Source organism: Hylaeus volcanicus, chromosome 7 (assembly GCF_026283585.1).
Source record: "Hylaeus volcanicus isolate JK05 chromosome 7, UHH_iyHylVolc1.0_haploid, whole genome shotgun sequence".
NCBI classification, from domain to species: Eukaryota; Metazoa; Arthropoda; class Insecta; order Hymenoptera; family Colletidae; genus Hylaeus; species Hylaeus volcanicus.
The window spans coordinates 135,288-150,488 of record NC_071982.1 but is presented as its reverse complement, the minus strand read 5'-3'; the positions used below and the strand labels follow the sequence as shown (position 1 = coordinate 150,488).

Genomic DNA, 15,201 nt, shown 5'->3' with positions numbered 1-15,201 from the left:
AGAAACGACCGAACCGAACGGCCAATCGTGACCAAACCTCGTACCGTGTAAAGCTCGTCGGACGATTTGCAGGATTACGCGCACCTACCGAACGCTCTACCGTCCGCAAACGTTACTTTGCGTTATGAATATTTACGAGATGGTCGCAACTGATTTCGTGGCCCGTGCACCTAGTTCCTCTACGAATATTTGGCGAGTAACGAGTAACTTGTCCGAAATTGACTCTCAGTCGCAAGACCGTGGCTTTGGCAAGTTAATTACTCGCTTTGCAGTTTAGTTCGGGAAGCGCGACGATGAGCTAGCTCGTTTATCGTGAAAATATACTTTTGTTTCGGTACGCGACAGTTTCGTAGAAACTTTGGGAGAATAAACGGAGGAAAGTCGAAGGTTAACGTCGGCACCGACGTGGCGGTCGTTGGTTACCGTCACCTCGACTGGCAAACGGAATCGACGAAATGGTCGAGTGGCACGGAAAGTAACGAACGCTGGCGCCTCTTTCTAATTACTTTGGCTAGAATTCGTCGAACAAATGGCTGGAATAATGGAACCACTCGGCTTCTCGAATTATTTCATCGGGTAACCAAGTTCGACTCAAACCACGTACCGCGATTCATCCTCTCTCTTCAGCCGGCAACTTTCTTTCGAATGAAAAGGGGATACCGTGAAAGGGAGCAGCGCGTCGCGAACAATGCCAAGGGCCAAGATCGAAAGAGCTAGCCACGCGTTTGTGTAAAGAGAAATCTTGTTTGAAAGGGGGCAATCGAGCGTGACCTCGTCTCTCATTTCTCGTCTCTCGTCTCTCGTCTCTGGGCCTGCGACAAACCAACTAATTTTTTTTCATACGAGTAAACGTAGGTAATCCTCGATTAGCGAGAAAGCCGGATCAGACTCGGTGTAGCAACATTTTTGACTCGATCGCAACCAAATTGGCAGGTTTTTCATTTGAAAAGTTCATTAAACGAAAGTGTTCCGTTTGCTGTCCGGGTCTAAGGAGAGCGAGCCGATGAGCGAGCGCAGATTAAATTTCGCGTTTATCCACCCTCCGGCTGCTCGTTTGCCACCGTCGCGCGTCGGGAGTGACGTATGTTCAATCTCCGGCATCGCGTCGCGTCCCAGCTACAAGTTTAAGGGGTTCGGCCTTTCACTGGACTGTTTGCCGAATCGAAGCTCCTACCTCCAGGCGAACCCTCGTCGTACACTCGAATCCCTACCACCCCGGTCACGGTTGGTTATTTTCATCTCGCCGACTCGTGTCAGCGTTTTACCCGTTTCCCATTCTGTGAATCTTGGATTAAGTTTACGAAGCGGGAGTCGCTTTCGTAGACGCATCGAGAGCTCGGGTTAAATGAAATCCAACCCTCCGGGCCATTCGATGCCAATTCCAGTGGAAAATGTCTGTCTCGTCAACTCTGCGTTCAATTACCGCTTAAATTAACCAACCTATTTCCCTCGAATGACCGCGCGTTCCGCGACAAACAAACATATACCTGTACATCGTCGCGTGTCGCAAGCTCTCGTCGGACGACTGGTCTATTTTGTAGCTCGTCTGTGCACGTGTTTGACACCGATTGGAGGAGCCACCTGTGACGCGTGCAGATTACAAGTGGATGCGGAAAGACGGATGATTTACCAATAAAGCAAACACGAGCGCGAAAGAGGCGATCCGCGAACGAGGACCAAAGCAACAAGGGAAATCGACGATTACGAGGACAAGAAAAGTTTCGCGCGACGAAATCAAACGACGATATTTTTTTAAAAGATGCATATCTAGTGGTCTAGAACTCGTGGTCGTTTATCGAAACGGGCGACGATTCAACAAAACTTACTTTCGACAACTTATTGCCCAGAGTCAGCAACAGAAGAGCAAGAGTGTTGGTCGCGTTTACTGTTGATGCCCGCTTAACCTCGATTTCTTTGTTCGTTCTTCAACGTATCCACTCTAGACTTGGTTCTTTTCCTACTACAATTAGACGTTTCTAAAGCGACACTCGTTGCTCTCTTGGTGCTCTTCCGGCGACGTCATTTGTTTTCCATTTAAAACGCACACGTACGCGCATGTATAATAAATTTGATCGCAATCTACTACACTTTGTTCCGCGGTTAATGATCTTGGATTAATCAAGCCAAATTCTACGATTCTCGTGGGGAATTTTTCTCGCGTCAAAACATGTAATTCTGTCGGCAGGGGCGTGGGCGGGGCGTTTGCCTTGTACGTAAGCTCGTATTAACTCGTGGCATAGCGAACGAATAAACCAGATTAGACGACGCTTTCATTAGCATTTCACTGGCAGGAACTCGCACAGACCGTGCAAGCGTGCGCGCGATCCTCAAACGCTTCATCGTGCTTCTTAGAGTGCGCGAGAAATAAGTGATTGCATAGTCGAGCGAGAGTTGGCTTTATACTCGAGCCTGGCGATCTAATACAAGTACGTCGCGGTTTGTATGCAAACGTTCATTTCGTTTCGTTTCGTTTCGTTTCTTTTCGTTTAGTTTCACCTTGCCTCGCCTCGCCGAAATCGATCGAGTGAAATGCATATCTACGCGAGAGCATCTTCAAGTTTCGCTTTTCAACTTGGAAAACGACGCGTGGTAAGGAAGCGAAGGTGGCAAGTGGCAAACTCGAGCGCAAAGGAAGGCGGAATAGCTATTTTGTAAAAATAGGTTTTGGAAAATCGATAAAGTCTCGAGTCGCGGTCCTCGTGTCGTCGAACGATTTCGACAAGTTTCGTCTTTCGTCGAAGCCATCGACACTGTCGATCCCGTCGATCCCGGAGATTCTATCGAGGACAGCACAAGTTGCCCTCGATCCGTTTAAATCGCGATCGTTCGATAACGGTTCCGAAATATTAAACAGGCTGGACGCGCTGACCTGGCTACGCCGCGGCACGGGCGCCTCTAACGAACGCCGTTCTAATTATAATATTCTCGCGGAACGATGTATCGCATCAATTACACTGTTTGCGGGTGCAAAAGGCGCGCCGCGTCCATCTCCAAAAGCAAAACATCCATTGAAATGTATCTCTCGCGTTGATCGCAGTAAAGTCGTCTTATAGTCGTGTAGAGTCTTTCTGCGGTAGTGCTAGAAACCGATCGGTTGAATACGAGCAACCAAACATCATCGTCGCGAGATCGCAGCCGTTTTAAGTGCAGAACGATTCGAGCAATTTTTCTGTAATAAGTCGATCGATAGACGAACCGAAACTCGCAACGGTTAGCGGCTCGATGACTTGGTAAATGTTGATTTTAGGCCAAATTGATTCTAGTCGAGTGGTCCACCTTGTACATTATCGTACATAGCCGTTCGATGCGCATTAAGAGCGTTACCGCGCTTCGTTACTATCAACGTTAATTAAAATTATATTTGGTCAGGATAAGGCCGGAGGTGGCATCGAGGTTCGTGAAAATCACGTCGTGATCGTTTGTCGAACCTTGTTCGCGCCGCGTTTTGTTCACGTCGGCGTCGCTTCGCGTTAACCGGTCGATTAAACCGTCGATCCTCTACATCGAAATAAGTCTATCGCAGCAAGGAAGCGTAAAGCAAACGAGAGGAACGTTCAGGCCTCGTAGGATATAATCGATACCCAATTACATTAGATCGTTTAAGCACACGAAGCATTTGCTTTCACGGTATAAGACGATTAAGCGTCCAAGTAATGGAGGACACGCGTTACGAAAGCTCTCCTAACCCGACAAATTAGACTGTCCAAAGAAGCACGAAATGATAAACCAACGAGACAGAGTCGGGAAACTGGGAATCGGATGATCGTTGCCGATCGAACGCCTATCTTTTCGAGCGTTTTTTCGATCTCTCCTATCAATGGACAATCAACAACAAGTGGAGCGAGTTCCATCGATCGATCCGCCCGCGGATCAAACGAACCGCGTATAACTAAACTTTTTCGACGAGACACGAGTTTCGATCGTCTCTGAACGGTGAAGCTCCTGCTGTGGGGGGCCAGGAACGAATCGATCTAGCGCAAGCAGCTGGCTGCCAAGACCTCTATAGAAAAGCAATAACTCTTGCTCGTAGGAAATGAGCGATAGGCAATCGACTATTGGATATCGAACCGAGGAATTGATATGTAACTACGCCGCTTGTCTCTCCTAGTAGGTCGCTAGCCAGCCACTTGTCCGCCTGCCTCTGCCGGTAGTAACTTTGTAGATGTAGGTTGATTGCTTGCCCGATAGGGACGCGTCTTTCTTTCTTTCTTTCGTTCTTTCGTTCTTTCGTTCTTTCGTTCTTTCCTTCTTTCTGGACCGCTTTACGATCAACAGAAAGAAATCATTCTCCCTTTATTTCCGATAGGCTCTCTCGAAGCCGATTCGTTGCTCGCGAATATAGGAAATGTCCGCGTATCGAATCTGTCGGAAAGTTCTGTCGTGTTCCTAATGTAACGCGAACCTGCCTTAATCTACCCACCCGACACATTTTCCTTACTTTTAATCGCAATTCCTTTAATCGCAACCAAAATTCACGCGATACTTTCACCAACATTTACTTATTTTCAACGGTCATCGGTATGATCGAAAGACAAAATAAAGGGAGTGGACAAAGAATCGTTGATTCATTGGGAGGGGCGTAAAGTGCGAAACGCGACCAAAATAGATAAAGGAAAAGGAAAAGAAAACAATGGTCTCGCGAGGAGAGTGCTCGTAAAATACGTGCCGCGTTGCGAAATCAGATGCGAGTAGGCATTCCACAAAGACGCGATTTGGAAAGCAAACGTCCCATTAATTTACTTGTAACACGTTGGGATTCGAGAAACGCGAGCTACGCTTTCCCATATCCCATTTCTTTATTCTTGCATCGTACTTTGCGTTTGATACACGGTCGAGAAGAATAACTCGCGACTAAATTTCCGACTAGATTTCGCGTCCGTAATTGTTCTAATTTTCTCGTATTTTTAGCCGTTACAAAGTTTGCTTGGCGGGTTCGCCACGCGATGAATTTTTCCGAGAAAAAGCGAAATTAACACGAAACGAATGCAAGAATTATTTTTACCTCGGACACTGGTACGACGAGCATATTTAGCATTTTTTAAATTCCGTTTTTTCTCCGTCCGGCATAATTCGAAAATGTCGACTCAACTGGCTAATTCTCTTTGCTCGAAATCGCGCGAAAGTCGTCGATGTTACGCGCGATGAAACATTGCGCCAGCCATCCATCGACCATATTAATATTCATTTCGCGACACGGAAAGGACCGATCTACAGTCGCAGTTCCTTCCGGGTATGGATGAATATATGTACAACTCCAAGTTACATTCGCTCGACGCCGCCGTCGCATATAATAGTATATGCGACGCGAACCCGACGAGCTGCACGAGCGAAACTTTTGATTTCGTTCAACTTTCATTGGGCTGCGCGACGAACATCCGCTGGTGACCGTTTCTTTGGACAAAATTCATCGAGTAATCGTGAATTTAAATATTTGCCGAAATTACGGATGGCGTCGGCGTCGACAGTATATCGCGAGTAGTAGCAAAACGAACGCATTATCATCTGCGTTCATCGAGATATACACGTGTACTCTGATATTAATTGAATGGCAACGGTGAGCAATCCGACAGTGAAACGCGTGTAACTTAACACAGAGGCGGAACAAGCAACAGTTAAATAACAAGCTCGTATCGATCTACGAGGTTATCGAGAAAAACAGCAGTAATACTCTAGAGGTGTACGTGTATAGCATAGCTGGCCGGTGTTTGATGCATGCCAAGTATGCAGCAGTCCGGCCGACGCGGCGCGGCGCGGCGCGGCGCGGCGCGGCGCAGCGCGGCACCGCGTGCGCTTTATCGAATTTTCTTGCAAAAGCCTGTGCTTCGCAGCGTTTCCTTTCTCCTATCGACGCGAGAGACTCGGATGAATGCGTCTGCTGGATGGGAATGCATGTTTACGGAGTGGAATGCAAAAGGGAAGTAGTTGGATTCCATATTCCGCCAAAAAGTGACGGGAAAAACGTCGAATATCAAGGAAATTCGACCGCGATCGTGTTTCCGCATACAGTGCGTGCGGATGCCTCGAGCGATACCATAAAAACGTACATCGAAAAAGGAAAAATAGAAAGAAAAAAAGTAAAAGGAACAAACACGGATGAAAGGGTCGAGATCGTTTAAGCGTACCGTGACCTGTTTGTTAACCGATTTTTTTTCCTCTGGCTGCAAACGGATCAAACCAAAACCGTGCCCCAAAATATACTATCATTTCTATCGTCGAGAGTCAAGATTTATGGAGACGCCAACGGACCGAGCTAATCGTTTCGAAAGGGAGCAGGAACATCGGTAAACGAGCCAGATAGTTTTCGAGTAAATCGCGAGACGCGACGGGGAATCGAGGACTGCAAGTGGAAAAAGTATCGCGACTCGGTACGCAAAGTTGGCAAGTTTCGCTCTGAATGCGCGGTTAGGTTAGTCGTGGTAATTACCATGTCTCCGAGCCACGCTGGGAGCCACAAAGATAACATTTACGTCGGCAATTGAGATCGTTCCGGGATGCAGTCTGCATTCGGAAGTGTACCAAACTGTGCCGCTGCTGGCTGTACTTTTGCAACCCCACGTCGCGTCGCATCGTTAAGGTTAAAACGAGACGTGAAACGTATTTGCGAAAAACATACCTTCGATCTGTGTCTACGCAATGTTTTCATTCGATCAAAGGAAAGAAAAGAAAAAAAACTGCGATATTTAGTTCCGTGGCTGTACCCAAGTTTCGGAAGTCTCGAATCGCGGATCGAAGAAACTCGTGGCCTTTTTAGATGTGTGCTGGAAGCTTTCTAGCTTATTTTCTCGGCAAACCTCGAGTTTCGAAACTTATACTGGAACACGTATTCCTTATACATATTTCCACAACGGACACTCGACTAAAGGCAAGGGTCCGTGTCGGATCGTACTCGCCATTTCCGGTTCGAGCAGAAACCGATCGACTCTTTAAGGGCCAGTCGTTTCTCTCGTAAGACTTGTTTTTTTTTCTCTGTGAACAGTGTTCGTCGTCGTCGTCGTCCTAGACTAGTAATTCTCGTTCTCGTTCACAATCGCGACAAAGGTGAACGTTTAACGCGTCGAGGTTAACGCGTTGGAAAAACAAGATCCGACTCGACCAAGACAAATAAGCGCGTGCTCGGGAGTAACGTTACGAGATTACGATCACCAAGACTATACGTCAACGTTAACGTACATATAACGTGCTCGAGGAGGATAATGTTCTCTATTCGGTTTCACGTTTCGTGTTTCATCGATCCACCATTCCACGGTTCAAACGATACTTGTGGAAAAATTATATTCCGTTCTGTTCGACATCGATAAATGTATCGACTATGCCGGTGAGTCGAAGCTACATATTTACTTGAAGAGGGGCCTGCTGTTGGATGGTCAAAGTAGCGTCGAACAATGAGAAAATTCGAAACGAACCGTATCGATGCGTTTCTTGATTTCTATCGTTTCCCGATGAGAACTTTACGCGCTTCTACCGTCCAGCAGTACCGTAGTTGCAGCAAGCTTAATCGAGTTTCCTCGTTAATTAAAATCTCCACAATTACGTAGAGCGGCCTCAAACCTAGTTTCCAACGCGGAACGGAGACTTGTATTATGTAACAAACACTGGAATAATTAGGCACAGTTTTGCATTAATCTTGTTGTATTTGATATTGAAAATACAAAGGCAGAGAGCTAGGTCGGAAACTTTTGCGACATAAACTCGGTAAATTTGGAATTTTCGAGAAACTTTCCGACATATGGAACGGGTCGACTACCTTTATACCGAACACGATTAACGGGAATCGTTGATTCGGTTGTCCAGTAAATGACATTTCGATAAACCGAGCATTGCAGCGATCGCGAAACATACAGAAAACATTCGTGTTGCATCGTCGTTCGTTGTAAAGCCGTCGCGCGTCGGTCAGGTTTCATTCGAATCGAAAACACTTTGGTAACGAATTCATTTACCATATATCTCGACGCAATAGTGACGCGACGCGATACGGTGATCTAGTGGAGAAGAGGAGCCACAGAAGAGAAGGAGGAACGCGCGAACCGAAGGATTTCTTTCGATCGACCCTTTAAATTCAGCCACCGGATCGGAGTCGGTGGGAGGAGGACTGGATGGACGAGTGGAGTTAAAGCGGCACATAACAGCGGAGGGTGAAGTGGTTGAGAGGTTCGAAAGGACCGAAGCTCTCGACGGGGTTGAACTTTCAAATTCCATCGCAAACATCTCACCCCCCGTTCAATGGGAACAGCAGCCACGGGAACGAGGGAGGGTCGTTATAGACTCCAAGAGACAGCGTTGGCTAGCGATGGCCATTCGGTTCTCGTTGTTCCAACTTTACGAGCAATTCGACCAAACGAACAAGCGACGCGCAAACATTTTGTTCGAAAGATCGCGGTCGAGGAAGCGCGGAAAGCAACGAAGATAACGTGGAAATGTGACGCGAACATGGCTCCTATCCTTACCGAGACTCGGCAAATTTCAACTTTTCCAATGGAAACTGTCAACTGTCGAAGCTTTTGCGAGTCTCTGAATCCGTTGAGTCGATCGAGGATCGTTTCGTTACGCGAAAGACTCGAGACTCGAGGCTGATCTCTAGTAGCGTTCGCAAGGTTCGAGAGATGGCGTTTCTCGTTCGAAACGATTCGAAGCGTCTTCGTTCCATCGCTAGCTGGTCCGGGTATGAGCCGGATCGTGTGCTTTCCCTCTTCCTCTGCCTCCTCTATCTCGGCTCGAGTGTTATTTGCTCAAATCTTAGCGTCGGAGCTTCAGGAGTTACAGCTTTTCGACCGAAAGCTCGAGCGCATACTTGCATAAACGATCCACGTGGAATCGTTAATCACCGTCTCCCTACGGAATAACGACCGGTACGAAAGGGTCCTCGAGTCGCGCGATCGCCTTCGAATCGAGTCGTCGCGTCGCGTCGCGTCGCGTCGCGTCTCTACCAAGTTTTACATCGTACACCACCTCACGGTAGGTCACTATAAGATTACGGCTGCGGTTGAGTATACACCGATGTTGCCGCATTTAACGCTTTGGAAGAAAAATATTAAATACGCAACGGGCTATTGCAGACAACGCGCGAAACGCGTTGGAAAGCTCAAAGTCTTTCGAATGGCAACTTTACATTTATAGCCGTTCGATATCGCGCGATATTTCGGATTCACAAAGGATGCGTCCTTCGCGTATCGATCGAGGAAAACCTATCCGTCCCGACGAGTTCTCCTACGATTCTATTAAAAATTTATTCCCACTTTCGCGTCTACGCTATCGAAACGGCTCCAATTGTCGTGTTTCTATGTACATTGTTATCGCGCGCGCAAATAGAAATATCGCTAAATTACTTCTGTTAGTAGCATCAACTACGGTCAATTAATAAATCCGATTAATCCAAGCAAGAGCGTCGAGTTATTGGATCGCGCACGTTTGCGAGACTATATCGTTCCACCGTGTTCGGGATAGAGAGGAAAATAGAGAAAAACTAAGAGAGGAAACGTGCTCTCCGAAACCGGAGTAAAGGAACAAGTCGGAACAAGTTAAAAGATAGAAATGTCGGTCTGAAAGAAATTACGTTAGCTCGTCGTAACGATCGTGATTGCTGGAATCGAGCGGTTTCTCTTCTTTTTCCTGCCTTGCGATAAACCCGAGCCCCGTGATACGATAAATTGTGCCTCGCCGTTTCGACGCGCCAATCGATTTCTACTTAATCGATCGTAAATACATTTGATCTGCAACGCTTAACGGATAACATCGACAACCTAACTCGACCAAAGAAAATATCGCTGAAAGCCCTGCGGTGCGCCTACGTATTCGAATCCTCGATCGGTGTAAAAGCTCCAAAGATACTCTTATTCCCCTTTGGTCTCTGCCTTGGAATTAGTCGCGATCGAATCGTCCGAGAGTAACCGATACTCGATGGATTTTCTGACCGTGTCGTTGCGCGTTTCTCCAATTAAACAACCGAAAACAATGACAATTGTTACGTAAAGCGCAGGAGACGAGTCTAAACGTACGTCTGAAATGATCTCGCAGATGACCATCCTCCTTGGAACTTTTCATGGCACAGCCACGTCAGCGTCGATGTCACAGCGCAGCGTCGCCGGCGGCGTGCGCATGGATGCACGTAAAGCCCATCCAAAGTCCAGATCCAAAGTCCTACCGGTTTGCAGGGAGTAATTTTGTTATCGTTGTTATCGTTGTTTCCACAGCTTCCTGCTTTTACGACAGCGCCAATTAAACGTACCGCACCGCGCGCTTAACGCGCTCGTGTGAATCTTCTCGCGCGAAACCACATCTCGCGATGTATCCATGAGAACGGTAACGGTAAACGATACGGAATCGGCGTTATTGAATTAAGAGAAAGTCGGTTTGGCAGTAAGTACAGACTACAGACACGCGCGCTTACTTTTATCGCTCGGGGTTACCGTTTCGTGCCAGCGTTTACGCTTCATTCAGTCTCAATCAATTTTAACTTGATCCGTACACTTGCTAAGCTTTCGACTATGATACGACAAACAAAATTTTCTTTTGTTCGCGTAAGCTCTTTTATCGAGTCGCGTGGGAAACTTGATTTTCGCGCCGCGCAAACTTTCGCCCGTTTAAATTAACGCCAAATTAACGTTTCTCTTTCAAAGTCGATCGATTAAAATTAGCCGAGCGAAAAATCGCTAGATTTAGAGGTACCGAGCAGCTGCGCGCGTGACGTTGAAAATTCCGCTAACAAATGGTGGTCGCGAATTAGCAATAGCAACGTTATCCATAGCACCAACGCGTTGCAACGCGGCTTTTTGCGCTACAGGGACAATTATATTAGCGAGTTTACTCGACGGATCGATATTGCACAGCCACCGAGTCAAGGTGAGCTTCCTCTATACCTGTCCTTCTCCTTTCCCATTACTTTCCGCGTGTCGCTTTCCGGCCTCGTCGCGCCTCGCTTTACGCCTCGTCACCCTTCTTTATCGTCTCGATTCTATCAATCTTCCTCGAGCGTCTTTTCTTTTCCCATTCTCCCATCATCTTTGTTCGAGCTAACGCGTGCGCGTCGCTCGAAATTTCATATAGCTTACCATCATCGGACAAACGTACCGATACTCTTCGGCCTCCTCGATTTCGCCCAACGGAAACTACCTAAATCAACTTACGAGCATTAACTCGCAACTTATTTAGACTCGAATCGACAAGTTGGAGCTACGACGAGCTGGAGGGAACGAAAAACCTTTGAGAAAACAGAAAGACTCTGACGCGTCCCTTGCCGTTGGCCCTATTATTGCTCGCCGATTATCTACGGATCGATCGCGCATCGCACCGAACAGATGAATCCCCTTTTCTTCCGCATCGCGTGTCACCCTCGCGTTTCGACGAGCCGGACCAATCGTTGACCGCCCCGAAACTCCGTTTTTATCCTTCTCCGAGACCGTCCGCACCCGAACGAACGTGATGTGGATTTTAGGTTTCCCAGTTCGCGATATCTACGTCTTGCGACTTTTTCACGTGCAAACGATTCCGTTCCGTATCCAGCCCCAACCTCTGCTGCTATTTATGTTTTTCAACGTAATTAATTCTCGAACGTGATGGCCCTTGCCGGGTAAACGTTATAGAAATGGTCAGCTCTGGCAACAAAGTTTCACGTGGAAAGCGTTACCTCGCAAGCATTTCTGACAAGTTCACCGTTAAAACACGTACAATAACAGACGATCCGAGTAGGACCAAGTTTTCGAAGCAAAGCCAAAACGGTACGCGCGCGCGCACACGAAATATGAGAACAATGGCGGTCATAGTTTTCCGTTTCGGCACAATAGCGAAACTGTTAAACGCTCTCGCGTAATTTCTGTGAACAATACGAATTTTTGGTGTCCTCGACGTAATTCCCAGAAATTTTGGCCAAGTAACGACCGGCCATTGGTAACAGGGTTTGAAATAGTCATATAGCTAAAAATATTGTTTAATGCAAGTATGCGCTATGTAGGCATGTTAAACGAATTCGATTTAGTTGTTGAATTTTTCCAACGTTTCCATGCTACGTACAGGATCGAATTGGTCTTTGGCGGTGGCCTCGGAATTATAATAGAAACGGACGTTTGTACCGCGACACCATTTACGACGCGACGCCGACGTGTGTACGGAGCAGCCGCGTCCATCCGATCGTTTACCCATTCTACTTAAATAGACTTGTCGCGCGGCAGCGTCCGACACTTGGCTTTCTCGTCTTCCATCTACGACACAAGTACAATTTAATAGAAATATCTGCACGTGCGAAAGTTCACTAAACCGGGGAAGCTCTGATTTTCACTTTACGAACCCGTGTAAACTTGTTTTCGATAATTGAAATGGATTTTGTACTGTTCGCGTTACGACTGTTTTATGGAAATTGCATACGGCGCTGCTCTCTAGCATCGCGATCTCTTTAAATGATTGTACGTCCCGGCGATGTCGCTTTAAAATATTAAATCTAATTTTTCGAAACGTATCGAAATATCGAATCGTTAATCGAATCGATAGTTATTCCTCTACGTAACGATATGTATTTAGAATTTTTAACGATGTACGAATGTTTTCTAGCGTCATCGAAAGACCTACTAACCCATATTCTAAATGTAATGTTTAACTCGTATGGAAAAGGTTCTCGGTATATCGATTGGCTCTGTGGAATTTAAAAAATTGATTGCTGCGATCACGGCCGACTACCTCTGGAATATTAAACACGGAGCCGAATTCTCGATCGAACGAACCTACGTTCCCATTCGTTTTCGTCTTCGACTAGGTTTTACAGGTCAATTTCTACACGACTACGGAAAATGAATGGAAAATCTAGTCAATTTTTCGACGTGGAAGCGAATTTTCCGAGTCGGGAAACTTGGGTGGTTCTTGTTCGGGTCGCGAAAAACTTTGAACGGTAAGTCGTTCCCGAGTGTTGCGCGTTACGCTACGTACGCGTTTGGTGTGTCCGAGCGATCCTAGAGTTATACTACTCGCCAAGTATAAACGAAAGTTTGCGTCGCGTCGACAACGATCGCTCAACGTTCAATTTCCCATTGCGGGTTTAACGTAATCGTTTGATCCACTCACCTCTGTATCGTTCCACCACATGTGCAGTCGGTAGTTTCTCAGCACGGCAGGATCCTCGTTGATGTGATCTACAGCGAGCTTCACCGAAGGCATAACGCCGCGACCAACGTGGCTCTCGGGCACGTGGTTCCCGTACGGAAAGAATCCAGCGATGTAAACGTCTCGTCTTTTCGCGCCGCCGAGATTTATCGGTTTTTGCCCGTCACAGCTCAAAATTCCATCGAGCCACATGATGGTTGCGCAGAGATGAGCGGCCGCTATGAAACGACGCCAACATCGATGTCGAAATTTTTTCGGAACAGCGACGGCCATCGTGTTTGTACGTTACACGAGTGTTTCCGCGGCGTCTCGTCTGTCGTAAAAGTTATCGGTTAACGACCGTCACTTTTAATTGGCTCCGTCTTAACCAGCCACCGATTCCTCGACTACTGGTAATCTTGCCAAGCTGCTGGGCCCGGTTCGAGTACTATCTCATTTCGCGAGTGTCCATTGAAAACAACCGCTCTTTAAATCTAATAGAGCGTCGAGAGTTAATTGACTGTATCGAATCGACGGCTACGCCACCGCTACCGTCGGCGTCGGCGTTGCCGTCGCCCCAGCATTCATTTTACTCCGTTCCGTTCCAAACACGTCTCGCTCTTTTCCTTGTTGTTCGTTACAACTACGATTCGCTCGCGTTTTCGAACGTGCTTGCACGAATCAACGCGCTACCACGCGATTATTCGCGGCCGTTTCAGTTATTATTTACCAACAAACATTGTTACTGTCGCGTTATAATAGCGTTATACTTGAAATCGCAACACTCTTTGTATCCGTTGGCTCGAGTCGCGACGAGATCGAGCGGGTTTCGGACAACTCTCCGAGACGCGTGAATAATTTTACGAAAAGATATACATGTACACCTATGTCGTTAACAAGGAAGATTTCGTGCGCGGCTTTGCGTGCACGACACATTCAACCAACTGGCAACGAAACGTGCCTAAACTTTGAAAAGCGTAACAAACAATGTTTATTTGCCATTTGTCGCGTTACGACGTTTGATTTTCTGACGATCGGAAGAAGCCTCGCTAACTCGACGGTATCGATCGTTAATTCTGTCGTCGATTCTCATCGCGTGCTCTTCTTCGCCGTCGATCGTTGCTTCGCAAAGCAACCGACGATCTCGGCACTGGATCTGTAACAGAAATTTGTAACATCCGAGTGAAATCAGCGATTCGACGATACGATTGCCGCAACGCCGACGCGACATTTCGGACAAAATACATAGAAAGGGCTAAAAAGGACAAGACTAGAAAAGACTAAAGACTTGTTTGCTGAAAGAAACGAGATGCACAGATCCGGTTCAACATTTTCCGTACACCCCGCAGATCCATTCATACCTAGTCACCAGGGAGAACGCGTCTATGTACTCGCTGGAAGTTGCCGCACTAATTCCAATATCAAGTAGTCGCTTCTAAGGATGCAATCACGCCGGATGGAACGGCAGCAGAGCTAACATTGTGACTAGACAATTGTGGTTTGTGGCTGTCATCGAAGTAAGTTTGTCGTGGAAATGTGTTTGCGCGATCGAGAGAAAGGTCGAATCTTTCTTTCTCTGTTCAAAACGAAACGTTACGTCGCGTCGCGTCGCGTCGTGTCGCATCCATCGAGTAAATATTTTTCAAAGAAGCAGTCGCTCTCTTGTTGCTCGCAGAGTGGAAAAGTCATGGAAAACGTTCTAAACGGTGTACGCGAATATTCTGTTAGAAAATCGAGACGGCCGGCGACGCGGATTTAAAGAGAAGCCAAGTCTCGTCGAAACAATCGTCGCGACAAACAGCAATCGGCTACCAAAGGCAAAGGTTGTAAAACGGTGAACCATGTTGCGCGTTCAATAATTTGTCAAGTTGGTCGAACGATATCGCGTCTACGATCGGTTTCACGATGGACGGTTATACGAATAAAAACATTATTCGTGAAAAATTTCTCCAACGGTCTCCAACGCGTTTCGTCGACCATCGATTTACCTTAATTTCGTAAACATTTTCCGAGTTACTGTTACGCTTTGAAATTAATCGCTACACGTACGACTTGGCTAATTAATATTACATAGGTACATAGCAAGGACTACTCGATTGTTGCACACCGCGGAAAACGTGTTTTATCTTGATGTTGCAA

The 15,201-nt window shown here is 46.9% G+C and overlaps 1 protein-coding gene across 2 annotated transcripts in view; it reads right to left on the bottom strand.

Moving 5' to 3' along the window:
• The window catches only part of LOC128880541 (gamma-aminobutyric acid type B receptor subunit 2), a 60,302-nt gene that overhangs the window by 31,394 nt on the left and 13,707 nt on the right, over window positions 1-15,201 (bottom strand). For both annotated transcript variants that reach the window (XM_054130755.1, XM_054130756.1), the window contains exon 2: window positions 13,045-14,218. In XM_054130755.1, the coding sequence (XP_053986730.1) occupies window positions 13,045-13,356 (312 nt within the window). In that variant the 5' untranslated portion in view covers window positions 13,357-14,218. The remainder of the gene's footprint in view (window positions 1-13,044; window positions 14,219-15,201) is intronic.